Source organism: Natrix helvetica (genome assembly GCF_964273705.1).
Source record: "Natrix helvetica genome assembly, chromosome: 5".
NCBI lineage: Eukaryota > Metazoa > Chordata > Lepidosauria > Squamata > Natricidae > Natrix > Natrix helvetica.
This window is the reverse complement of record NC_138551.1, coordinates 142,374,131-142,400,764: the sequence shown is the minus strand read 5'-3', so window position 1 is coordinate 142,400,764 and position 26,634 is coordinate 142,374,131. Positions and strand designations below refer to the sequence as shown.

Sequence of the window (26,634 nt, the reverse complement as noted above, 5' to 3'; positions counted from 1 at the left end):
AATTTCCATGTTTATAAGCGTAATTCTCCCCGATGAGCCCAGCGATAACACACAAGGAAGGGGGTGGTGGGGTGGGGGAGTTAACAGTTTTATTAACATTACTTGCTCGCAAACATCAGTGTGTGGTCTTACCCACATTGGTGCTTTAAAAAAAAGAAGTAAATTAACCTTCAAACATGCTTTCTCCTAAGAGCTGAAAGCTGGCAGTAATTAGATCTAAGGGGGTGAAACATCTTTTTGGAGTTATTGGACAACTGTGGCCACTTTGTACTTATTCAAGTTACTTTCATTCCTGCCCTCAAACTATGCTTCAATGTTTTTTTTCCCTTGCTGAGAAATAATTAATTCCTATAACCTTCCTCGGAAGGAATATCTAAAAGTTGGGCCTAAATTTGGTTTTCCCTCCTTCCTATCACTATCCTTATTTGTAAGGACATGCTGGCTCAGTGGTTGAGATGCGGAGCTTGTTGATGAGAAAGGTCGGCAGTTCGGCGGTTTGAATCCCTAGTGCCACATAACGGAGTGAGCTCCCATTACTTGCACCAGCTTCTGCTAACTTAGCAGTTCGAAAGCATGTAAAAATGCAAGTAGGAAAAATAGGGACCACCTTTGGTGGGAAGGGAACAGCGTGCTGTGCCCCTTCAGTGTTTAGTCATGCCGGCCACATGACCACAGAGACATCTTCGGACAGCGCTGGCTCTTCAGCTATGAAACGGAGATGAGCACCGCCCCCTAGAGTCGGGAACGACTGGCACATATGTGCGAGGGGAACCTTTACCTTTATTACTATTCTTATTTGTTCTAAAATCACAATTTTGAAACTCAGCCGATGGCGGTTTGCCAGAAACCCCCCTGGTTTCATTTCACTGGATGGGAAATTGTGTGTATCTGAACCAGTTACATTAAGCTGGGTGGACTTCAACTCCCAGAATTCCCCAGCCAGGACCTTATAGATTTCAACTCCCAGAATTCATAGGGAATTCTGGGAGTTGAAGTCCACCCAGTTGAAACACCAATAGGGAATCAATCTGAGTGGTATTCCCATCTCTTTCTCACATATCATAATGTCACCACTAAAATCAGGGAGGGTGATAGAAAAAAACAATATAAATACAAATGTAAATATAATTATAAATAATATAATGTCAATATAATCAATAAAATAGCAAATCAAAAGGTCAAGGATGGCTTGCACCCCCACCCCCATCCCAGAACAGGGGGATGCTAATGGATTTCTCCATATTAGGCCGGTTCTGCCAGGCTTTCGGGCCTAGTTTGCCCAAGGTCAACATTGGCACCAGGTTGCCAGAGACACCCTTGGTTGCCCTTGGCAACAGGCGGAGGAAAAAAAAGAAAACCAAAAGCGCCCCCTTTAAAAAAAAAATCCCCCCGCCCCATTTTTTTCAAGCTCTCGCGAGAGCGGTTGCATTTGCGGCAGAGCGGTGGCAGCTCTCGCGAGGCTTCCGCCCGGGGAGGCGGGAGAGGAAGGCTTGATTGACAGCGGAGGCGGGCAGCGGCCAAGATGGCGTCGGAGGGTGATCTAGGGAGGAAATGGGACCGTTGTCTGGCTGACTCCGCCGTCAAGCTGGGTGAGAGGGCTGGGGACTGCGTTTCGCGGGGAAGGGGCAGCGGGTGGGGGGGAGGCCTGGGCCCGGGACGAACCGGGGCTGAGCCCTTTCTCCCTGGTTTGGCAATGGGGCAGCCTGGGCCAAGCCCCCCTCCCCTTGGCTTGCACTGCATGCTTTGAAAAATGCATTTAAAATTTGAAAAAAAGCTGCAAGCCCCTTTGCAAAAGCCCTGGAATGGGGGTGTGGGGGGGGGAGGATACGGCTGCACCCCATTTGGGAAAAGACACTTAAAAGCCATTTGCAAGCCCCCTTCCCCAGAGGTTGCCCAGAGTGGGCTTCTCACGTGGGAAATGAGTGGTGCTCTCAGCCTCTCCTTCTGGGGATGGGGGGGGGGAATCCCCAGGCTGAGTCCCTGCAAAGCTTCTGCCCCTTCCTCCCTTTGGGACTGCACCCAGAGCAGGGTTCACTTACACTTCGTGGCAGCCCCCCCCCCCAAGCCCTTTTAGCCTCACCCCTCCCCCTTTGCTAAAAATGGACTTAGTGATATGCTGCAATATTTTTTAAAATGTGTGAGCGCAAAAAAAGAATAGCAATCTGCCTTTCAAATTCAGGTATCTCCTTAAGACAGTGTTTCTCAACCTTGGCAACTTGAAGATGCCTGGACTTGAACTCCCATAATTCCCCAGCTAGCGCTGGTTGGGGAATTCTGGGAGTTGAAGTCCAGGCATCTTCAAGTTGCCAAGGTTGAGAAACATTGCCTTAAGAGACGATGATGATATTACTATTATTATTATTATTATTATTACTACTATTATTATTATCATCATCATCATCATCAACAACAACAACGTTATTATTATTTATTCATTAAACATGAAATTCAGTCAACTGAGCATTGAAAAATGCATCACAAATACCATTGACCATTGACTGGTGCTAATGGTTGATACAGGTTGCTGGCAGTGTCACAGGTATTGACCAAGTACCTTCTTAAAATATATGATGTTCTGACAGTGCAGTTTTTTGAAGTTCTGTTGGTGTTATTTCAAGGAGCTGCAATTTCTTGATGGGTTTTATAAAATTCTTGGACATGGTGCCAAGTGACCCAGTGACAAAGAATATCAATACAATACAATACAATACAATAGTAGAGTTGGAAGGGACCTTGGAGGTCTTCTAGTCCAACCCCCTGCCTAGGCAGGAAACCCTATACCGTTTCACACAAATGGCTATCCAGCATCTTCTTAAAGACTTCCAGTGTTGGGGCATTCACAACTTCTGGAGGCAACTTCTGTTCCACTGATTAATTGTTCTCACTGTCAGGAAGTTTCTCCTCAGTTCTAAGTTGCTTCTCTCCTTGATTAGTTTCCACCCATTGCTTCTTGTTCTACCCTCAGGTGCTTTGGAGAATAGTTTGACTCCCTCTTCTTTGTGGCAACCTCTGAGATATTGGAATAATGCTATCATCACTATTTTAAAAAATTATTATTATTATTATTATTATTATTATTATTATTATTATTATTATTATTATTATTATTATTATTATTATTATTATTATTATTACTACTACTACTACTACTACTATACGATTGTATCACAGCGGCCAGTTGTTTCTCCGGATTTGGCATTGATTACTAGTCCCCACCGACTATTATTATTATTATTATTATTATTATTATTATTCGATTGTATCACAGCGGCCAGTTGTTTCGCCGGATTTGGCATTGATTACTAGTCGGGCCCCACCCAGGGGCCTAGGACGTCGTAACGTATTTTCGTAATATACGTGCGAATCCAAGCAGTGCAGCTTTTTGCATTTGACTGATGGTGATCTTGTCAAGTTTTAACTGTTTTAAATGTAATTCCAGTGCTTTTGGAATAGCTCCCAGTGTGTGGATTACCACTGGAATTACCATTATTATTATTGTTGTTGTTGTTTTTGTTGTTGTTAATATTAGTATTAATATTAGTATTAATATTACAATAATACAATAATACAATAGTAGAGTTGGAAGGGACCTTGGAGGTCTTCTAGTCCAACCCCCTGCCTAGGCAGGAAACCCTATACCGTTTCAGACAAATAGCTATCCAACATCTTCTTAAAGACTTCCAGTGTTGGGGCATTCACAACTTCTGGAGGCAAGCTGTTCCACTGATTAATTGTTCTCACTGTCAGGAAATTTCTCCTCAGTTCTAAGTTGCTTCTCTCCTTGATTAGTTTCCACCCATTGCTTCTTGTTCTACCCTCAGGTGCTTTGGAGAATAGTTTGACTCCCTCTTCTTTGTGGCAACCTCTGAGATATTGGAATAATGCTATCATGTCTCCCCTAGTCCTTCTTTCTCTTAAGCTAAACATACCCAGTTCCTGCAACCGTTCTTCATATGTTTTAGTCTCCAGTCCCCTAATCATCTTTGTTGCTCTTCTCTGCACTCTTTCTAGAGTCTCCACATCTTTTTTACATCGTGGCGACCAGAACTGAATGCAGTATTCCAAGTGTGGCCTTACCAAGGCATTATAAAGTGGTATTAACACTTCACGTGATCTTGATTCTATCCCTCTGTTGATGCAGCCTAGAACTGGGTTGGCTTTTTTGGCAGCTGCTGCACACTGCTGGCTCATATTTAAATGGTTGTCCACTAGGACTCCAAGATCCCTTTCACAGTTACTACTACTGAGTATGGTAGTATTATAATACTTTAGTCATTAAACATGAAAGTCAACTGAACATTCAAAAATGCATCACAAGTTATTATTGTTAATATACTAATGTTACTAATATTATTGATTTAATCTTCAATTAAATTCACAGTGTGGGACTGGTAAAAACATAACAGATCCTAAGTCCTAACCAAGGACCTAAGAGCTATTAAGGTAATGCCTGAGAATGTAGGCAGTTCTGAGGAAGGTGGGTTTTTTTTTCAAAGTCTGTTAAGTTCAAAATTTCCATGTATCTAGGCAACCCTTTGGGTATTGCTCCAAGGGTGGTGGTGGTATTATTATTATTAAAAATAAAATATAACAATAGTGATTTAATCTCCAATTACCCTAGTGTCGCGTAACAGAGTGAGCTCCCATTACTTGTCCCAGCTTCTACCAACCGAGCAGTTCAAAAGCACGTAAAAATGCAAGTAGAAAAAATAGGGACCCCCTTTGGTGGGAAGGGAACAGGGTTCGGTGCGCCTTCTGGAGTTGAGTCATGCCGGCCACATGACCACGGAGACGTCTTCGGACAGCGCTGGCTCTTCAGCTTTGAAACGGAGATCAGCACCGCCCCCTAGAGTCGGGAACAACTAGCACATATGTGCGAGGGGAACCTTTACCTTTAATCTTCACTTTGATTCACAGTCTGGGAGTGGTAGCTTTTGTAAAAACTGTTAAGTTTTTACCAGTCTGGGACTGGTAAAAACTTAACAGTTTTTACAAAAGCTAACAAAAACTAACCAAGGTTAAGTTTACAAAAACTGAACAAAAACTAACGAAGGACCTAAGAGCTGTTAAGGTAACGTCTGAGTATTGTAGAATGCTCCGATGAGTAAGGTGTTTTTTTTGCAAAGGATATTCAGGTGTGATAAGTTCAAAATTTGAATGTATCTAGGCAGCCCTTTGGGTATTGCTCCAATTACTATTGGTACAGCCATTGATTTCTTCCTCCACAAGCGCTCTACTTCAATTTGCGCTGTGATCGGTGCATTTCAACATTTTTTTCCTAGTTATTTCTCTTCAATTCGTGCATCACCTGTTATTGCACTATCAATGAACCAGACTTTTTTGGGGGGGGGAACCAGACATCAGCCGTGACGTCAAGTGTGTTGTGGGCCCGACGTCTGTCTGTTTAGATTCGAAACTCCCACAGAATCATGACTTGTTCATTTTCACGAACTTTTGCCAGCAATTTTGTTCCCAGTAATTTTGGCTACATTTGAACCCACATTTCTGGCAAAGCTTCCAGTGTATGATTTTGGCCACTCGATCATGACGACGTAGATAATCGGTTTGTGATATGATATTATTGATATTACTATCATCATTATGCCTTTTTATAACTAACTCAAGGAAGCAAACGTATCAAATACTCCTTCCTCTTATGTTCCCATAAATGTGAGAGCGAGGTGGGCTCAGAGAGACAGACAGACAGGTCCAAAGTCACCCGGCCAATGTTTAGATCCGTGGTTCTCAACCTGTGGGTCGGGACCCCTTTGGGGCCCTTTCACAGGGGTCGCCTAAGACCATCGGAAAGCACATCTTTTCGATGGTCTTAGGAACCGAGACACCAATTTTATGGTTGGGGGGGTCACCACAACATGAGGATCTGTATTAAAGGGTCGCGGCATTGGGAAGGTTGAGAACCACTGGTTTCGATGATTTAGGGATTTTACTTGCTAATAATGCTTGTTGACATACGAAGTATGCTTTCCAAGGAAAAAGCATGAAATCTATCTAGTGGTTAAAGGATTTAGTATTTTCCTCTGCTTTCAGTTTGGTTGCTCCAACAGTTGCAGGTAGTCCTCAACTTACGACCGCAGTTGAGCCCCAAATGTCGGTTGCTAAGCAAGACAGTTGCGAGTTTTGCCCATTTTTATGGCCTTTCTTGCCACAGCTGTTAAATGAATCCCTGCAGACATTAAGGGAAACCAGGTGGTCATTAAGGGAATCTGGCTTCTCGGGAGGTCGCCAAAGAAAAAGTGACCCCAGGACTCTGCGACCGTCATAAATATGACTCAGTTGCCAAGCGTCTTAAATTTTGATCAGGTGACGATGGGTGTGTGTGTGTGTGTGCGCTGCAGTGGTCATGGGAAAAACCATCCTGTCACTTTTTTCAAGTGCCGGCGTAACTTTGAACGGTCACTAAACCAAAGGTAAGTCTAGGACTCCCTGTAGCTGCGATGGCGAACCTGTGGCCCGTGTGCCACAGGTGCCACGCGGTAGCCATCTCTGCCGGCACGTGAGCCGTTGCCCAGGTCAGCTCCACTCTGCATGCGTGCGCCTCCCGCCGGCCAGCTAATTTTGGGGGCTCTGCTAGGAGGCGCGCACACAAGGGGGGGGTTGCATGTATGCGCGGGGGTGGGGAAATGCAGCGCCCTCCCACTCCCCCTTTTTGCAGCTGGCAGGCCTTAATGGTGCCTTTCTGTCAAATGACTTTAATTGCATGTAAAAATCCAGAGACAGTGCGTATCTCCTCTTCACGCTCCCCTTGAAAACATTCTGGAGCTCTCTAGAAATATTGAAGTGCCAGATTGCTTCAACCAGGCAGGCCCAGGGATTAATTAAGGGCCGACGGAAGATATACAGACATCTCTGTAGGGCCACAGCTGCCTCGCCCTTAAAACCCACCCGGATGAGTCCCAGCAGAGGCCAAATTGAACGTGGCATACCTGATAACAGGTGTGACAACTCTCTCTTCCGTGTGTTGGGAGTGGGCTGGGCTGGCTTGAGTAACTAAGGAATTTCGATGCTCAGGGAATATAACCCTTGAGTGTCTGGCATTGAAAGAGCTGTGATGGCAGAGTGGTTAGAATGCAGCATTGCAGGCTAACTCTGCCCACTGTCCGGAGTTTGATCCTTATCAGTTCAGGGTTGACTCAGCTTCCCATCCTTCCGAGGTCGGTAAAATGGGGACCCAGATTGTTGGGGGCAAGAGGCTAACTCTTTAAACCGCTTAGAGAGGGCTGGAAAAGCGCTATGAAGAGGTATATAAGTCTTAAGTACTATTCCTTCCTTCCCTCCCAATGGTTAGAATACAGTATTGCGACTAACTCTGCCCACTGTCAGGAGTTTGATCCTTACCAGTTCAAGGGTGACTCAGCCTTCCCATCCTTCCGAGGTGGGTCAAATGAGGATCCAGATTGTTGGGGGGCAAGAGGCTGACTGTAAACCGCTTAGAGAGCGCTGGAAAAGCGCTATGAAGCGGTATATAAGTCTTAAGTACTATTCCTTCCTTCCTTCCCTCCCAATGGTTAGAATACAGTATTGCGAATAACTCTGCCCACTGTCAGGAGTTTGATCCTTACCAGTTCAAGGTTGACTCAGCCTTCCGTCCTTCCGAGGTGGGTCAAATGAGGATCCAGATTGTTGGAGGGCAAGAGGCTGACTCTGTCAACCGCTTAAGAGAGGGCTGTAAAAGCACTGTGTAGAGGTACATAAGCCTCAATTCTATTGCTCTTTAGCTGAACTGCTTTCTCAGCAGGAACGTTTGATGGCCACATGGAAAAATCTTATTCAGGATCTAGAGGAAAATAGAGAAAGGAGCTATGAAAGGGCTGAAATATTAATGCTTTCCTCTCCCCCCCCTCAAACGATGAGCTGTTCTCGAAATTAACAGACAAAATCTATTCCTGACCCCACATCCATCTCTCTTCTCTTGGTTTCTTAACCTCGCCTGTCTTTCGCGTTCTCCTTTTAAAGTTTAAATCCCAGCCTCAACCTCTCTTCTACCGTCTTATATGGGATTAGAAAATTAAATAAATTTTAATTTAGCCTACATTGGGACTGAGAAGAGTCAAGGATTGATCGGGAAGGAATGGAGGGAGGGAGGGAATTTCCTGTGCACATCATTGTTCAATATTCATGGGTTTGCAGGCAATTTAGAAAGAAAAAGAAAGAAAGAAAGAAAGAAAGAAAGAAGGGAGGGAGGGAGGGAGGGAGGGAGGGAGGGAGGGAGGGAGGGAGGGAGAAAGAAAGAAAGAAAGAAAGAAAGAAAGAGAAAGAAGAAAGAAAGAGAAAGAAGAAAGAAAGAAGTAAGGAAGGAAAGAAGAAAGAAAGAAGAAAGAGAAAAAGAAAGAAAGAAAAAAGGAAGAAGAAAGAAAGAAAGAAAGAAAAAAGAGAAGAAAGAAGGAAGGAAGGAAGAGGGAGGGAGGAAGAAAGAAAGAGAAAGAAGAAAGAAAGAAGGAAGGAAGGAAGAAAGAAAGAAAGAAAGAAAGAAAGAAGGAAGGAAGGAAGGAAGGAAGGAAGGAGGAGGGAGGGAGGGAGGGAGGAAGGAAGGAAGGAAGGAAGGAAGGAAGAAAGAAGAAGGAAGGAAGGAAGGAAGGAAGGAAGGAAGGAAGGAAGGAAGGAAGGAAGGAAGAAGGAAGGAAGGAAGGAAAGAAGAAAGAAAAAAGAAGGAAAAAAGAAGGAAGGAAGAAGAAAGGAAGAAGAAAGAAAGAAGAAAAAGAAGAAAGAAGGAAGGAAGAAAGAGGGAGGGAGGGAGGAAGAAAGAGAAAGAAGAAAGAAAGAGAAAAGAAAGAAGGAAGGAAGGAAAGAAGAAAGAAGAAAGAAAGAAGAAAGAAGGAAGAAAAGAAGAAAGGAAAAAGAAAGAAAGAAAGAAAGAAAGAAAGAAAGAAAGAAAGAAAGAAAGAAAAAGAAAGTAAGAAAGCGGAGGTTGTAAGGAAGGAAGAAAAAAGAAGAAGAAGAAAGAGGCAACTGTCTTTAACAATATAACTTACCTAAATGTATGAGTTTGGGTAATGATGCAATTTCTATGCCATTTTTTAGAGTGGAAATATTCTAAGATAAATACTAGTTGATCTTCCGAATTAAGTCTCTTTGCTCACAACCCCGCCCCCTTAACCCCTCGCTGGCCATCAACCGGGAGATGGGTTGGGCACAGAACCCATTGGAAGGAAATTGCCTAAGATGCTCCTGGCACAGACAGACCGGGCGTCTATCTTCAAGCCAACACCTTCTTCCCACAGTTTCAAGTTTCGTATTCTAAAACTTGTTTCTCTTTAATTGGGGGGGGGGAGAGGGGGGGAGAGACACGATGGCTGCTTTGAATTGCAAATAACTGAATATCTGATGGATGCAGGGTAATTACAATTTGTCTGCTCTCTCTCTCTCTCTCCTGTGCAGGTAGTAATTAGACATTAAACGAACAGGTGGTGAAGGCGGGCTGGGTGAGAATAAGCTTGAGATAGGCAATGGAGGATTGATGGAGGATTGATGGAGGATTGAAGGAAACGGCGTTCCCCGATTTGGGGAAGATTTTTAACATTTGAAAACATGCTAGAAGTCTCGTTGCAGCCCTCGTGCAAGCTCCAGTTTGATCAAAATGCTACTTGCCCTCCTCTGCCACTGCTTCCCCCCCTCCCCCAGGTGCCAACGCTTGCCTAACCATTCTTCCTGACCGTTGACCTTTCCCCCCAGCCAGTGGGCACATTAGTAAACCATACACACCAGGGATAAGCTTGCCAGGCGCTTCGTTCTTGGTTTCCATGGTGGTGACTGCGTTTTCCCCAAAATAAGACAGGGTCCTATTTTCTTTTGACCCCCAAAATAAGCGTTTGGCCTTATTTTCGGGGAGGTCTTATTATTTTTGAGGTGCATAAGGCGGCGAGCATGGTCACCTGCTGCAGTGTGGCAATATTTTTGGGGAGGGCTTATTTTAGTGCATGCACTCAAAACCCCGATTGGGCTTATTATCTGGGGAGGTCTTACTTTCAGGGAAACAGGGTAGAAGGGGTGTTTTTTTTTAAATCTCTCCAGGAAGTGAGCTGGTAGATGCCAAGGGAAGTGTTCATGGATCCTCAGTACCCCGGTGTGCCACTTGTGCCACTCCCCCCCTACCCACCCCCAAGCAACTTCTCATGAGTCATGAGAATCTCGCTTTAAGCAGACAGGGAGAAATTATCTACTGTGCGATCCGGTAAGCCCATGGGAGACATGAATAATTGGTCTCAATAGGCAATTCTTGGCAAGGGAACCCCATCATTTAACCTGGCGTAACCTGCCAATCCTCGGCGTGTCCTCGTCTCAACCGGGCTTCTGCTGAGTCCCTGGGCTTGTTTTGAAGAGCAGATTCCGCGTTGCGTAACCAGCACGCCTGCCTTTTTTTTTTTTTTCCCCTGCCAAAGGTGCCCGTCAGGAATTTCTCAGCGCCCACTGATTTGGACCAGGCATTCGTGTTTAGGCACAAGGGTTTTCGCCCGGAGCGCAAGCAGGAGCGATAATGCTGATTTCAGTTGTACCCGGAATTAAAGCATGCGCGTATGGTGCCAGGAGTGCAGTTGCAGAGCTAAGCATAAACCAGCATCGCCCTATTTGATGGGGAATTTCTCAAGCCCTCCTTAGCCCCAGAAAGCCTTGGGAATATCTAATGGTGGCGCCCTTTGCTGATCCCCCCCAAACAAATAGCAGAATTGATCGCTCAAATCAAGACATTCACGCAGGGAGGGGAGAAAGTGATCCTTTTCAAGTGTCACGAGAGCCGTGTTTTTCCTCCGTTCACCCGCTCAGGTCTTTCTTCCGTGCCCCCAAGCTCAAAAGAAGACCTTTATCCTGGCGTAGGGGCTTCGCGATGTTGGGGTACGCGGGCATTAAAAGGCCACCAGCCTCGTTTCCCGCAATGGGGAAAGGGAGGAGGGAGAACCCAATGCCCCTCATGTCTACCGTCGTGCAATCCGCCCACTTGTGGCCTGCACAGTCCTGTCTGTGTGAATGTCAACCCGGGGTTGGGCAAGGTGCCCTTTTGACGGTTGCCAGTCTCCGCTTATCTCACCCCCTCTTGCCTGGGGGCCACCATTACTCTTCTGAAAGGCTGTGAACGCCTTACAGCAACATGCGTGATTCAGTTTTGATTTGCATACAAGACGAAGGTGTCACCCATCGGAGCCCCGTGGCTTGTTTGCTTTTGCCCTGCTCGTAAGGTGGGCCGGGAGTAATCATTGGCAAATTGCAGGAGGGGAGAGACGTGAACCTTGCTGGCTATTAAGTCAGGCGGCTTGTTTGACTGCAAGCTTTGCCCATTGATCAGAAAGACATGGGCACATACTGTATTTTTCGGAGTATAAGATGCACCTTTTCCCCTCCAAAAAAGAAGCGGAATAATCTGGGCGCGTCTTATACACCGAACGCAGCATTTTTGGCCTCCCGAAACCCCGCCCCCTCCGCAAAAATGGCTGTGCATAGCCTTTAGGAGGCTTTCAGAGTGCTCCTGGGGGCCGGGGAGGGCAAAAATGAGTGAAAAATGGGCCATTTTTTTGCTCATTTTGGCCCCCCTCCCATTGCACCCAGAAGCACTCTACAAGCCTCCTAAAGGCTATGCATGCCCACCCTTTTTTTTTTACACAAAAAACGAGCCCGTTTTCGGGAGGTCTGCAGAGAGTACAAAAACGTTTTTAAAATAATCTTGGTGCGTCTTATACTCCGGTGCGTCTTATACTCTGAAAAATACGGTAATTTCCTAAGAAAGCGTACTCAGTTCGCCCTTAGCAGTCGACAGGACTAAGAGTTGGCTAGTCTTAAAAAAAAGAAGAATTAGGAGCAGGGGTCAGCTATGGCCGATCCAGAACGGTTTGTTCGAACCGCTTCGTTCCGACAATCAGGCTGGCCCCACCCCTGCGCTATCCTGTCCTGTATTTCCTTCTTTCTGACTCGGGCGATTTGCGTGGCACGGCTGATTTCTCCGCTGTTGTATTGATCGGGGCTCCTTTAGAAGGTAAGGAGCTGAGCTTCAAAGGCTGTGATTTGAACACCTCGTGCAAGTGCGTTCGGCGCGCAGTCACCGACCCGGTTGTTTAATCGGTTGCAGCCCACCGCTGATTAGGGGTGAATGATAGCAGCATTTGAGGGGCTGCTACCAAGAAGAAGGGGGTCCAATTATTCTCCAGAGCACCCGAGGGCAGGACGAGAAACAACGGATGGAAACTAATCAAGGAGAGAAGCAACCCGGAACTAAGGAGGAATTTCCTGACCGTGAGAACAATTAACCAGTGGAACAGCTTGCCTCCAGAAATTGGGAATGCCCCAACATTGGAAGTCTTTAAGAAGAGACTGAACTGTATTTGAAATGGGACAGAGTCTCCTGCTTCAGCAGAAGGTTGGAGTGTATGACTTCCCAAGGTCCACCCATTGTTCCTTCTCTGGCCTTCAGGTGCCTTGGAAAATAGCTTGACCCCCCCTCCTCTCTGTGGCAGCCCCTCAAATGTTGGAAGAACTGCTATCCTGTCTCCCCTGGTCCTTCTCTTCAAAATGTGGCTTCCAATTTTTCAAGCATTTGTTTTTTTCTTGATTTGCCTTTAAATCTGCAAGTGTTGAGAAAGAGAGAGAGAAACACAGAGAGAGAGAGAGAGAGAGAAACAGAGAGAGAGAGAGAAAGAGAGAAACACACAGAGAGAGAGAGAGAAACAGAGAGAGAGAGAGAGAGAGAGAGAGAGAAACAGAGAGAGAGAGAGAGAAACAGAGAGAGAGAGAGAAAGAGAGAAACACAGAGAGAGAGAGAGAGAAACACAGAGAGAGAGAGAGAGAGAGAGAGAGAGAAACAGAGAGAGAGAGAGAAACAGAGAGAGAGAAAGAGAGAGAAACACAGAGAGAGAGGGAGAGAAACACAGAGAGAGAGAGAGAGAAACAGAGAGAGAGAAACAGAGAGAGAGAGAGAGAGAGAGACACACACACACACACAGATGTTCCTCCCCCGCCCAAACTCCCATTCCCTTGAGGCCTTCGTAGCTAGGGGTGCATCTCCCCCCCCCAAAAAAAAAATTCCCTCCTGTTTCTTCTCTGCCTCTGTTTGTTTTATTTGCAAGCGAAACCTTTCATCTTTTATTGTTCCAAAGTCAAAAGCTGGCCTGGAGGTGCAAGGTTTAGTGAAAACAGCTGTCCCAGTCGTTGCCTGGTTTCCCCCCCCCCTCAAATAAGTGGCAGCCCCCTTGCAAGGCAGTGGGATGTGCAAAGTAGAGAATATGCAGAGGCCCTTGCCCTCTCCTCTTCCTCCTCGTACACAACCGCAAACCATGCAGGAGATTTTTCTCTTTTGCAGAATATTGGTGCAATTCTCCTTGCCCCCACTCCACCACCCACCCCTCTCCCCAAGAGACATTGAACCGGGCTCCCCGCTTGCTCCCTTGGCTTCAGCACAGAATCCCCATCAGCTGCCTGGGGAAATCAAGAAGGCTTCCCAGATCCCTTCCCCAGCCAAGATCAAGGAATCTTTGCCGTCGCTAACCTCCTTGGGTTGTTGTTGTTTTTTGTTCTTCTCCAAGGAAGAGGTAGGAAGTTAAATTCCAAGGAAGTTTAAGATCGGAGAATCACAGGCCAAAACTAAACTAGGAAACGTAACGGCTGCGGCATGTCGTGGGGTTCCTGCCCTAATTTTCTATTTACCATATTTTTCAGAGTATAAGACGCACCTTTTTCCTCAAAAAAAAAAAAGAGGCTGAAAATCTGGGTGCGTCTTATACATCGAATGCAGCATTTGTTTCGCCTCCCGAACCCCCGTCCACTTCACCGAAATGGCCATGCATAGCCTTTAGGAGGCTTTCAGAGAGCTGGGGGCTGGGGAGGGCAGAAATGAGCAACAAACGGGCTGTTTTTTGCCTCCCAGCCCCCAGCAGCACTCCATAAGCCTCCATAAGGCTATGCATGCTATTTTCTTTGACAAAAAACAGGCCCGTTTTCATGAAAAACGGGACGTTTTTTGCTTGTCCCCTTCCCCCCCAAGCACTCTGCAAGCCTCCCCCCCCAAGGCTATTCATGTCTTTTTTGGGTGGGGAAACGGGCCCGTTTTGGGAAGGTTTGCAGAGTGTAAAAACTTTTTTTCCCCTCTTGGAAAGCTCTTTAACTGGTTGATGAGAATTACATTGATCAAGTGCTTTGCCAGCAGAAACAAAGTCTTGGGTGCTGCAGATTGTCAGCAATTTCCTTCTCCAACACATTGATAAATACACCTGGAAACATCTACCTACCTACCTACTCTCTCTTTCTCTCTACCTCCCTACTGTATTTCTCTCTCTATCTCTTTATTTCTCTCTCTCTAACCCTCTACCTACCTACCCTCTCTCTCCCTATCCCTACCTACCTACTGTATTTTTCTATCTCTATTTCTCTCTCTCTTTCCCTTTATCTACCTCCCTACCTAACTACTCACTCTCTCCCTACCTACTGTATTTCTCTCTTTTATCTTTATTTCTCTCTATCTATCCCTCTTCCTACCTACCTATCTCTCTCTATTTCTCTCTCTCTCTATCCCTTTATCTACCTACCTACCTAACTATCTCTCTCTCTCCCTACCTACCTACGGTATTTCTCTCTCTATTTCTCTCTCTCTATCCCTCTACCTACCAACCTACCTACTCTCTCTCTCCCTACCTACCTATTGTATTTCTCTCTTTCTCTCTCTCTCTCTCTCCCTCTCCCTCTACCTACCAACCTACATACTCTCTTTCTCTCCCTATCTACCTACTGTATTTCTCTCTCTCTCTCTCTCTATCCCTCTACCTACCAACCTACCTACTCTCTACCTACCTACCTACGGTATTTCTCTCTTTCTCTCTCTCTCTCTCCCTACCTCTATCTACCAACCTACCTACTCTCTTTCTCTTCCTATCTACCTACTGTATTTCTCTCTCTCCCTCTCTCTCTCTCTCTCTCTCTCTCTCTATCTATCTATCTCTATATATATATTTCTGTCTCTCTATCCCTCTACCTACCAACCTACCTACTCTCTCCCTCCCTACCTACTGTATTTCTCTCTCTTTCTCTCCCTCTCTATCCCTCTATCTACCTACTTACTTTTTTAAAAAAATTGCCTCTACAAAACCTTGGTGCGTCTTATACTCCGGTGCGTCTTATACTCCGATAAATACGGTATCCTCCAGATTGTCCAAAATGTTTTTCGTCTTCCTTTCCCTTCCATCAGACCCAAACGCAGCAGATTCCCCCGATTTCCTTCTCATCTGCTCATTCAAAGCAATTAAAATTTTGAAGATCACCCAAAACGAAAGGCTGTGTTACAGAAAGGACTCCGTAGCCCAGCCTTCCCAGCACGAGGGTTCTTTTTAGGTGCCCTGGGATTTCCAATCCCATCCTTTGGGTTTGGAGGAGAGAGAGATGCCTTTAAAACCGCTTCCTTTTTATTAGTTGCGGCTGAACGAAAAGTAAGGAATGTTTAGTGTAGGCCACCCATCCTACCAGGGACGCGAGCGCTCTGTGGCTAAGACGCTGAGCTTGTCAATCAGAAAGGTTGGCGGTTTGAATCCCTAGTGCCGCGTAACGGAATGAGCTCCCGTTACTTGTCCCAGCTTCTGTCAACACTAGCATATGAGCCACAACGGAGAGATGAAGTGGAGGGAGAAGAGTGGAAAGGAGGAGGGGAGAGGAGAGGAAAGGAGGGAAAGAGAGAAAGAAGAGAGGAAAGCAGAAATGAGGAAAAGAAGAGAGAGAGAAGGAGAGGGAAGTGGAGACAGGAGAAAGAGAGGAAGGGGAAGTAGAGAAGAGAAAGAAGAGGGATGGTAGAAGAAAGTGAGGGAAAGAAGGAGATAGGGAAGGGGAGAGGAGGGAGGGTTGTTATAGAACTATGTATAACTATGTATGGAAAGCAGAAGAGCAAAGGAGAGTTATTGGTAGATGGTAAGAGGAACTGATAATATATATTATATATTGAGTAATATATAATAGCCTTGTTAAGATATAATGGTATACTTGTGGATATTTACATGAAAATAAAAAACATTTCATAATAAAAAAAGAAAGGTTGGTGGTTTGAATCCCTAGCGCTGCATAATGGAGCGAGCTCCCGTGTCTTGTCCCAGCTTCTGCCAACAGAGCCGTTCGAAAGCACGTAAAAAGTGCAAGTAGAAAAATAGTGACCCCCTTTGGTGGGAAGGAAACAGCATTCTGTGCGCCTTCGGCGTTGAGTCATGCCGGCCCCATGACCACGAAGACGTCTTCGGACAGCGCTGGCTCTTCGGCTTTGAAATGGTGCCCCCTAGAGTCGGGAACGACTGGCACAGATGGGCGAGGGGAACCTTTAACGTTTACCCATCTTAAACCATTCTGCGCGGCTCTCCAACCGTTTCTGGGTCAGGAGGTTCAAAACCAGCTTCATTAAGCCAGGATAGTCCACCCAAAACCACAGCTGTGTCTGTCCAGCTGTTGCAGTAATTATCTTCCTGAATTCCAGCAGTGCTCAGGCTCCAAAAGGAGCCAAACCGAGGTAATGCTGAACGTTCGACGGATCCCCACAGATGCTCGCTGGTTTTTGAACGGCACGAATTCCCTCTCTTTGCTCGTACTCTCTCTCTCTCACACACACACAACCACACAAGCCAGTCCAGCCCCCGGCGGCTCCATCTGGAAACGGTGATAAGAAAAAGATCTGGTTTGCTCTTAGACATTCTGACATTCGACGCCTGTTTGGCTGCCAGGCCCAAATATCCTTGCCTGCCTGCCTTCGAGTTTGGCGTCCCCATCGCCCAGATGTGAAGATTAACAGGAGTTGGAAGGGACCTTGCAGGTCAGGGGTGTCAAACTCGAGGACTGCAGGCTGCACCCGGTTCAAGGGGCCGGCGTGGAAATATCAAAGGATCGGCTCGCGGTGCCTCTGGCGCAGTGGTGGGTTTCAAATTTTTTTAGAACCTCTTCTGTAGGTGTGGCCTGCTTTGTGGGAGTGGCTTGCCAGCCATGTGACTGGGTGGGAGTGGCTTGACAGCAATGTGACTGGGTAGGCGTGGCCAACTTGTAAAATGTGGTGAAACTCACTTAACAGCGTTCTTGCTTAGCAACCAAAATGTTGGCTCAGGAACTCTGGCATTGGAAGCATGCAAGTGTTAAAGCTGTCAAGTTACAAGACCCTTGTGCCCCTAACCCTTTAGAAAAAAAAAACCCAAGGGGTGTTCAAACTTGACAGCTTTAAGACTGGTGGACTTCAACTCCCAGAATTCCTCCTCTCGCTCTTCCTCTTGATGATGTGCGGACGGGCAGGGGGGGAGGGAGCTGGAACCGGTTCTAAATGGCACTGTAGATTTGTGGAACCTCTTCTAGAGAAGAGGTTAGAACTGGCAGGAACCCACCCCTGCTCTGGCAGCTAACACCCCCACCCTACCCCCTGTGCCTCGCTTTCACCCTCAACAGTCCGCAGCATTCTGCTGGCCGAAAACGCCCAACAGAGTGCTGGAGTAGGCCGTGGAAGGTGAAAACCCTCCGTGCCCCGCTTTGGTCTGCAGTGTGCCGCAGGAGGTATCCGCCCCGTCCCGCCATCCCACGGAGAACTACAATGCCGATCTGGCCCTCGAAGGAATCCAGTTTGACATCCCTGTTGTAGGTCATCGTCCAACACCGACACTCTGCCCAAGCAGGAGACGCTACACCAGTGGTAGCTAACCTTTTTCTCCTCGCGGGCACGCTTGTGATAATGCAATGTGCGCTCAACATCCCCTCGCACCCTATTTTGGGCCTAGCAGGCTTCCCTGAAGCCTCCTGGGACCAAAAACGGGGTGCAGGGGGGACACACGCGTCTCCTGCATGCATGGCAGGGACCTGAAAAACAGCTGGTCAGCAGGAGGAGCACGCCCGTGGGTGGTGGCACTGAGCTGGGTGACGGCTTGCATGGCCGTAAAGAGGGCTCCGGGTGCCATAGGTTCACCCTCACGGCCCTACATCATCTCTGACTGACGGCAGTCCAGTCTCTTCTTGAAAGCTTCCAGGGATGAAGCTCCCACAACTTCCGAAGGCAACTTCTGTTCCTTCGGTTGATGGCTCTCACTGTTATTTATTTCTAGGTTGAATCTCTCCTTGATCAGTTTCCATCCATTATTCCTTTTCCATCCATTGTTCCTTTCCTGATTAATTGTTCTAACTGTCAGGAAATTTCTCCTCAGTTCTAAGTTGCTTCTCTCCTTGATTAGTTTCCACCCATTGCTTCTTGTTCTACCCTCAGGTGCCTTGGAGAATAGTTTGACTCCCACTTCTTTGTGGCAACCCTTGAGATATTGGAAGACTGCTATCACGTCTCCCCTAGTCCTTCTTTCTATTAAGCTAGACATACCCAGTTCCTGCAACCGTTCTTCATATGTTTTAGTCTCCAGTCCCCTAATCCTCTTTGTTGCTCTTCTCTGCACTCTTTCTAGAGTCTCCACATCTTTTCTACATCGTGGCGGCCAAACATGGATGCAGCATTCCAAGTGTGGCCTTACCAAGGCCTTATAAAGTGGTATTAACACTTCACGTGATCTTGATTCTATCCCTCTGTTGATGCAGCCTAGAACAGGGTTGGCTTTTTTGGCAGCTGCTGCACACGGATGGCTCATATTCAAATAGTTGTCCACTAGGACTCCAAGATGATTAACAGAGTTGGAAGGGATCTTGTAGGTCATCTAGTCCAACCCCCACGCAAGCAGGAGACCCTACATCATTCCTGACAGATGGCAGTCCAGTCTCTTCTTGAAAGCTTCCAGCGATGAAGCTCCCACAACTTCTGAAGGCAACTTCTGTTCCTTCGGGTTGATTGTTCTCACTGTCAGAAAGTTCCTCTTTATTTCTAGGTTGAATCTCTCCTTGTTCAGTTTATTCCTTTTCCATCCATTGTTCCTTTCCTTCAGGGGTCTTTGAGAATAGTTTGACTCCCTCTTCTATGTGGCAACCCCTGAGATATTGGAAGACTGCTATCATGTCTCCCCTAGTCCTTCTTTCTCTTAAGCTAGACATACCCAGTTCCTGCAACCGTTCTTCTTATGTTTTAGCCTCCAGTCCCCTAATCCTCTTTGTTGCTCTTCTCTGCACTTTTTCTAGACCCTCAAGATCTTTTTTATAGTGTGGGGACCAAAACTGGACGCAGTACTCTAGGTGTGGTCTTACTAGGGCTTTATACAGAGGGATACAATCATCTTGATTGTATCCCTCTTTTAATGCAATTTAGGACTGGAGGGCCAGCAGCTTTGCAAACAGGACCCGCGCAGTTGGGAGTTGCAGGGGTTGCAATCCAAAACAGCTGCCTGGCAGAAGGTGATGGAGTTTAAGTGTTGTCTCAGGTGATGAAATGGGGCTGGGCGTTTTCCAGCGCCAGAGGCCGAACATCAGATTTCCAGGTCCCGGAGTGCGCGCATCTGCCGAGCACCAGCCTCCCCCCCCCTTCCGACATGTGGTTTTTTTTCTCTGTTTCTGACATCCTCCTTTTCGCCAGTCAGATGTTTAGGATCCCAACTCCCATCCTTCCCAACCGCGCCCCTCCCTCCCTCCCCGGGGCCCTTGCAATCCAATCCATCTGGGAACAACCCGAGAGCTGTGAAGACTTTTATTGTTTCATCGCCGCGCATCTCGAGCGGTCGCAAAGAAGCCGCCGGCTGCTGTTCGCGCGTCAACATTGATTTCCTCTAGTCAGCTGGCATCCATTTGCGCTGCTCCCGTCTGGCCGCCACGGAGAGCCCCTGAGCATATGCAGAGAGCCACGCTGCCCTGTGTGGCTTCAGGCCTTTTTTTGGGGGGGGGGAAGGGAAGCACCCCCTTCCAATCGACCCGTATCTGTTCCTACTAAAGCGGGGCATTTAAACTTCGTAACGAAAACCACGAAAGGTCTTGGCTTGCCAGGAGAATAAACCCAAAGGAAGACGAAGGGAGTTGAGGGGGGAAGCAGGTTTTTGCGTCACTGGATTTTTGGGGAGGGGGGATCTCTGCCTCCAGCCGTCATGGGAAGAGTTGGAGATGCGTTGGCTGAAGGGAGGATGGGGTGCCCTGTGTGGGGGTCAGAGAGCGAAGGAAGGGCTGCGGCGGTGAACAGGGAAAACAGCTTCCCGGATAAAGCGCTGAAACTTTTGGAGGCTTGCTGGCATCTCCCCCATAACTGATTCACGTCCCGTCCGTATATGAAGGCAGCTTTGGGAGGGGAGGGGGTCTTGCGTGAAGGGTGAGGAAGGGGGCAAAAGACCTTCCTTTGATGTCTGTTGATTAAGGCTGGTGGGAAGCCGGACACCCTGCGCTAACTCTCCCTTCTGCCCTCTTTCAGGTGCTGGATTCGGCCTAGGCGTCATCTTCTCCGTCATCTTCTTCAAAAGTAAGTGAGGGTCATTCTCCTCCAGCCTCTTCCCTCCCCGTTGCCGCATTTCACCAGCTTTTCCTCCCGTCCCTGGGACCATCACGTAAGGCCGGGCGAGGGTCAGCACGTACCACCTCTGCCGGCGGAGATTCGGGCACCCCGGCGCCCTTTTTTTCCCCCCCTTCAGGGATCCCGCCGAGAGATCCTCGCCGCCATTTCGAGATCCCGAACCTGCCCTCGTTTCAGGCTGGGCTCGTTATCAGCCCGGCTTTGCCTCAACCCTTTGTTTAGGCTTGCAAGGTTGGCGTCACCCCCGGTGAGGAGGGAATCTGGTGAGAGAAAGCCGAGGAGGCGGTTTTTGTGGAGAAGAGAAACTGGGCGCGTATCTCGCTCCGGGCGCTTGGTGTGCTTTGGTTTGATGGGGGGGGGGGGGAAGCACAAGGAAATGCTTCAACCTGGCTGGTTTCTGGGCACCCGGTATTGCCAAGCGGTTAGGAGACTGGCAAAGGCTTGGCTAAACACCTGGCCTTCCACCCTACCATGTACCCAGGGCAGCTAACCAAGTTTTTAAAAACAAACCCCGAATCTCAAATGGGGGAGGCGAATATTAAAAAAAAAAAGAGAGAGAGAGAGCAAAATCTGATGAAAGAGCTGCACTGCAGATACAATACAATACAATACAATAGTAGAGTTGGAAGGGACCTTGGAGGTCTTCTAGTCCAACCCCCTGCCTAGGCAGGAATCCCTATACCGTTTCAGACAAATGGCTATCCAGCATCTTCTTAAAGACTTCCAGTGTTGGGACATTCACAACTTCTGGAGGCAATTTCTGTTCCACTGATTCATTGTTCTAACTGTCAGGAAATTTCTCCTCAGTTCTCCTCAGATGAACAGAACAACCAAGAGTTGGAAGGGGCCTTGGAGGTCTTCTAGTCCAGCCCCCCCTGCTCAAGCAGGAGACCCTATCCCATTTCAGACAGGTGGCTGCCCAGTCTCTTCTTAAAAGCCTCCGGTGATGGAGCCCCTGCAACTTCTGGAGGCAACTTCTGTCCCACTGATTCATTGTTCTCACTGTCAGGAAGTTTCCCCTCAGTTCTAAGTTGCTTCTCTCCTTGATTAGTTTCCATCCATCGTTTCTTGTCCTGCCTTCTGGTGCTTTGAAAAATAAGTTGACCCCCGCTCCTCTTCGTAGCAACCTCTCAAATACTGGAACCCTGCTATCATCTCACCCCTAGTCCTTCTTTTCTCTAGACTGGCCCTAACCAATACAATACAATAGCAGAGTTGGAAGGGACCTTGGAGGTCTTCTAGTCCAACCCCCTGCCTAGGCAGGAAACCCTATACCGTTTCAGACAAATGGCTATCCAACATCTTCTTAAAGACTTCCAGTGTTGGGGCATTCACAACTTCTGGAGGCAACTTCTGTTCCACTGATTAATTGTTCTCACTGTCAGGAAATTTCTCCTCCGTTCTAAGTTGCTTCTCTCTTTGATTAGTTTCCACCCATTGCTTCTTGTTCTGCCCTCAGGTGCCTTGGAGAATAGTTTGACTCCCTCTTCTTTGTGATTCCTCTAACCAATTCCTCTAACCCAGGGGTCGGCAATGTTAAATACTCAGAGCCCCAAAGGTCCTAACAGGAAGCCCCCTGGAAGCCCACCAGAAGTCCGGTTCCTCCACCATAGAGTCTCCTCCTAGCATGGCCTCCTTTTCCCCCTCTATCCATCCTAACCAAAAACTCTATCAATTGTGGAACTGATCGGAGACAGGGAGACGCAGTAGAGAGATGAAAAGAGCCACATGTGGCTCCGGAGCCGCAGATTGCCAACTCTTGCTCTAACCGTTCTTCATATGTTTTGCCTCCAAGCCCTTAATCCTCGTAGTTGCTCTTCTCTGCACTTAATTCCATAGTCTCCGCATCTTTTTTTTCTAATGTGGTGACCAAAACTGGATGCAGGAGCCCAGGTGTGGCCTTACCAAGACCTGATAACTTGGCATTAACACTTTTCATGGGAAGAAGAGGGGAGGAGTGGGGGAGAAGGGAAGGGGAAGAAGGAAAGGGGAAGGAGAGGAGGAAAGAAAGTGAGAGAAGAAGGTAGGGAAGGAAAAAGAGAGGGAAGAAGAAGTAGGGTCATTGTAGAACAAGGTGGATGGATGCGATAGCAGGAAAGCAATCTCGATTATATTTTTCATTTTAGGAGGAGAAATGAAAAGGTCAAAAGAATACACGTATTATTAATAGTAGCAACGAGATTATGTATTTGTGAATGTATGCATGAGAAATAAAACTAAAAAGCTTTGAAGAAGGAAAAAACTACTTTGCACAGTGTGTCTCAAGGCTAAGAGTGCCTTGCTGGTCTCTCTCTGTGTCTCTGTCTGTCTGTCTCTGTCTCTCTCCATCTGTCTCTTTCTCTCTGTCTCTCTCCTCTTTCTGTCTCTCTCTGTCTCTCTCTCTCCTCTCTCTGTCTCTGTGTGTGTTTCTCTGTTTCTGTCTCTTTTTTCTGTCTCTCTTTCTCCCCTCTCTCTGTCTCTGTGTGTATGTGTCTCTCTTTCTCTGTCTCTCTTTGTCTCTCTCTGTCTCTCTTTCTGTCTCTCTTCTCTGTCTGTCTCTCGCTGTCTCTTGTCTCTCTTTTTCTCTCTCTCTCCTCTCTCCTCTCTCTCTCTCCTCTCTCTCTCTGTCTCTCTGTGTGTTTCTCTGTTTCTGTCTCTTTTTTCTCTGTCTCTTTCTCCCCTCTCTCTGTCTCTCTGTGTCTCTCTTTCTCTGTCTCTTTTTTTCTCTGTCTCTCTTTCTCTGTCTCTCTCCTCTCTGTGTATGTCTTTCTCTTTCTCTGTCTCTCTCTCCTCTCCTCTCTCTCTCTCTCTGTCTCTCTCTTTCTGTCTCTCTCCTCTCTCTTTCTCTGTCTCTCTCCTCTCTCCATCTCTCTCTTTGTGTGTGTGTCTCTGTTTCTCTGTCTTTTTTCTCTGTCTCTCTCTTTCTCTGTCTGTCTCTCTCTTTCTCTGTCTCTCTTCTGTCTGTCTCTCTCTCGCTGTCTCTCGTCTCTCTCTTTCTCTCTCTCTGTCCTCTCTCTCTCTCTTTTTCTGTCTCTCCTCTCTGTCTCTCCTCACTCTCTCTGTCTCTCTGTGTGTGTTTCTCTGTTTCTGTCTTTTTTCTCTGTCTCTCTCTTTCTCCCCTCTCTCTGTCTCTCTTTGTCTCTCTTTCTCTGTCTCTTTTTTCTCTGTCTCTCTTTCTCTGTCTCTCTCCTCTCTCTGTATGTCTCTCTCTTTCTCTGTCTCTCTCTCTCTCCTCTCTCTATCTCTCTCCTCTCCCTCTCTCTGTCTCTTTCTCTCTCTTTCTCTCTCTCCTCTCTCCATCTCTCTCTTTGTGTGTGTGTCTCTGTTTCTCTGTCTTTTTTCTCTGTCTCTCTCTTTCTCTGTCTCTCTCTCTCCTCTCTCCCTCTGTTTCTTTGTGTGTATGTGTCTCTCTCTTTCTCTGTCTCTTTTTTATCTGTCTGTCTCTCTGTCTCTGCCTGCCTGCCTGTCTGTCTGTCTCTCCCTCTCTCCGCCATCCCCTTTGCCCTTCTAGGACTTTCGACTGTGGGGCACGTGGGGCGAACAGCCTTCTGCGGCCTTTTGTGTCCCTTACGGTTTCCTTTCCATTGCAGGAAAGACCTGGCCGCTCGCTTTCGGCTCGGGGATGGGGCTCGGAATGGCGTATTCCAATTGCCAACACGACTTCCAGGCTCCTTACCTTCTCCACGGGAGATTCATCAAGGTGAGTCTCCCCCAAAGGACGTCCGGCTGGCGCAAGAGGCCAGCATCCCCCTAAACCCTGCCAGCGCATCCTTGGGAACGGAAGCCGCCTGCCAGACCCGTGTCATTCAGTCCTCCGGCGATGCCCACCTGGGGGAATCCCTCGCCGTGTCTCCGATGCCTTTATCAACTCCGCCACCCAGGTTGACCCGCAGCGGGAGATGAAAGGGAGTGAAGCTGGGGCCCGAATAAATCCAACGCCGAGGGTCCAGCAACCCTCGTCCCCTTGGGGGGGGAAATAACAGCACACCCACCCTGTTTCCATGTTTCGCTCCAATTTGTCATTGCGAGAAAAAGCGGCTGGTTTCTATTGTGTGCCGAGCGGGATTTTTGGAGATAAAAGATACAAACTCGGGAGTGGAAGTGGGAGGTCTGCAGCCTGGAAACTTTAGAAACGGCTTCAGGGAGGGTGGGGGGGGCCCACTTCCCTTCCTCCCCTTAGCCTGGCTTCCCCTTTTATTGATCCAATCCTTCCCTCTCTTCGCCACCTCGGGCTTCATTGTTCCTTGCCTGTCTGCCCCTCATTAATTCTCCTCCCGCCCCGCCCCCTCCACCTCCCCTGCGCTGCTGGAGGGACCCTTTCCCTGCTCCCTGCTCTCCCTTCTGGCATCCTGAGACATCTGCGGGGCAGCTGAGTAGGGAAGATGGGAAGGGGGGCAGGAGGGGAGAGAGTGTTCGCCCCCCCTGCCTGGGATTTGGGGAGGGAGGGTTTGGGGCGCGAGGCTTTGTAAACAGGGCCCTGGGCCCAGGGACCGATCGGCTCTGCTCTCCACTGGCTTCGCCCTGTTTTTTTCCTCCCCAAGAGGCAGGAAAGGGTCTTGGTCCGAGGGAAACCACATCTGGAGACCCTCTACCACGTCATAAAGCAGTGATGGCGAAACTTTTCGGCACCGAGCGCCCAAATCGAAATGCGTGCACATGTCCGTGCGCCGAAGTGCCAGAAACACGAAGCTGGCTGGCACATGAATGCCTGTTTTTTGGCCAATTTTTTGGCCATTTCAGGGGTCATTTTTGGACTGTTTTCAAGTCATTTTGGGGTCGTTTTCAGGCCATTTTTCAGGTCATTTTGGGCTGTTTTAGGGCCATTTTTCAGGCTGTTTTCAGGCCATTTTGGGCCATTTTCAGGCCATTTCTAGGCCATTTTTCAGGCTGTATTCAGGCCACTTTAAAGGCCATTTTCAGCCCATTTCAGGTTATTGGGGGGTCATTTTTGGACTGTTTTCAAGTCATTTTGGGGCCTTTTTCAGGCCATTTTGGGCCGTTTTAGGGCCATTTTTCAGGCTGTTTTCAGGCAATTTTGGGGTCATTTTCAGGCCATTTTCCAGGCTGTATTCAGGCCACTTTAAAGGCCATTTTCGGCCCATTTCAAATTATTTTAGAGTCAGTTTTGGACTGTTTTCAGGCCATTTTTCAGGCTATTTAGGGCCATTTTTCAGGCTGTATTCAGGCCACTTTAAAGGCCATTTTCAGCATTTCAGATTATTTTGGGGTCATTTTTGGACTGTTTTCAAGTCATTTTGGGGTCGTTTTCAGGCCATTTTTCAGGTCATTTTGGGCTGTTTTAGGGCCATTTTCCAGGCTGTTTTCAGGCCATTTTTGGGCCATTTTCAGGCAATTTCTAGGCCATTTTTCAGGCTGTATTCAGGCCACATTAAAGGCCATTTTCAGCCCATTTCAGGTTATTTTGGGGTCATTTTTGGACTGTTTTCAGGCCATTTTTAGGCCATTTTCAGGCTGTATCCAGGCCACATTAAAGGCCATTTTCAGGCCATTTCAGATTATTTTGGGGTCATTTTTGGACCGTTTTCAGGCCATTTTTAGGCCATTTTTCAGGCTGTATTCAGGCCACTTTAAAGGCCATTTTCAACATTTCAGATTATTTTGGGGTCATTTTTGGACCGTTTTCAGGCCATTTTTCAGGCCATTTCTAGGCCATTTTCAGGCCATTTTTCAGGCTGTATCCAGGCCACATTAAAGGCCATTTTCGGCCCATTTCAGGTTATTTTGGGGTCATTTTTGGACTCTTTTCAGGCCATGATCTGGGCCATTTTTGTCCCCAAACCATCCCCAAACCAGCTGGGAAACGTCCCACAAAACAGTCTCTTTTTTTTTAGCCGTTTCCAGGCGGTTTTCCAGTGCTCCGGCACCCACGAAGACCACTGCCGGAAACCAAGAGAACAGCTGGCAACAGCCTGTGTGCCCACCGAAAGGGCACCGCCTGCCACCTCCGGCACCCATCCCATAGCTTTGCCACCATGGTCATAAAGCGACGGTGTCTTTGCGGTTGTGACGTGGGTTGTGTTTCCTCCGCAGGAGCAGTGACGGCGCCCTGACCATTCTGTGGCAGAGCAGCGGAGAGACGCCTCGGCCTCCTTCTCTGTGGGGAGATGGGCACCCCGGAGGCCCATGGACTTTCCGGCTGCCCCTTTGGGGAGGGGGCAGCCGCCCATTACCACCACCACCACCACGCCTCCAAGCAGACCTTGATTTTGTATCTTCTTCTCGGGGAGCAGCAGGGAACGGTGCCCTTCCGGGGAAGGCAATAAAACTGGCAAAGCGTT

General features: G+C 47.7%; 1 protein-coding gene across 1 annotated transcript; it reads left to right on the top strand.

Moving 5' to 3' along the window:
- The first annotated feature begins 1,479 nt into the window (after window positions 1-1,479).
- MICOS10 (mitochondrial contact site and cristae organizing system subunit 10) lies at window positions 1,480-26,634 on the top strand. The gene is made up of 4 exons (XM_081954705.1): window positions 1,480-1,589; window positions 20,258-20,305; window positions 23,926-24,035; window positions 26,387-26,634. The coding sequence occupies exons 1-4, from the start codon at window positions 1,523-1,525 to the stop codon at window positions 26,393-26,395; spliced, it is 234 nt and encodes a 77-aa protein (XP_081810831.1). The 5' UTR covers window positions 1,480-1,522; the 3' UTR covers window positions 26,396-26,634.

Excerpts from the sequence above, each read along its gene's own strand:
- MICOS10 (XM_081954705.1), top strand. The coding sequence starts at position 1,523 with ATGGCGTCGGAGGGTGATCTAGGGAGGAAATGGGACCGTTGTCTGGCT. Across the intron at positions 1,590-20,257 it reads TGACTCCGCCGTCAAGCTGG|GTGCTGGATTCGGCCTAGGC; the intron begins GTGAGAGGGCTG and ends GCCCTCTTTCAG. Across the intron at positions 20,306-23,925 it reads CTCCGTCATCTTCTTCAAAA|GAAAGACCTGGCCGCTCGCT; the intron begins GTAAGTGAGGGT and ends TTTCCATTGCAG.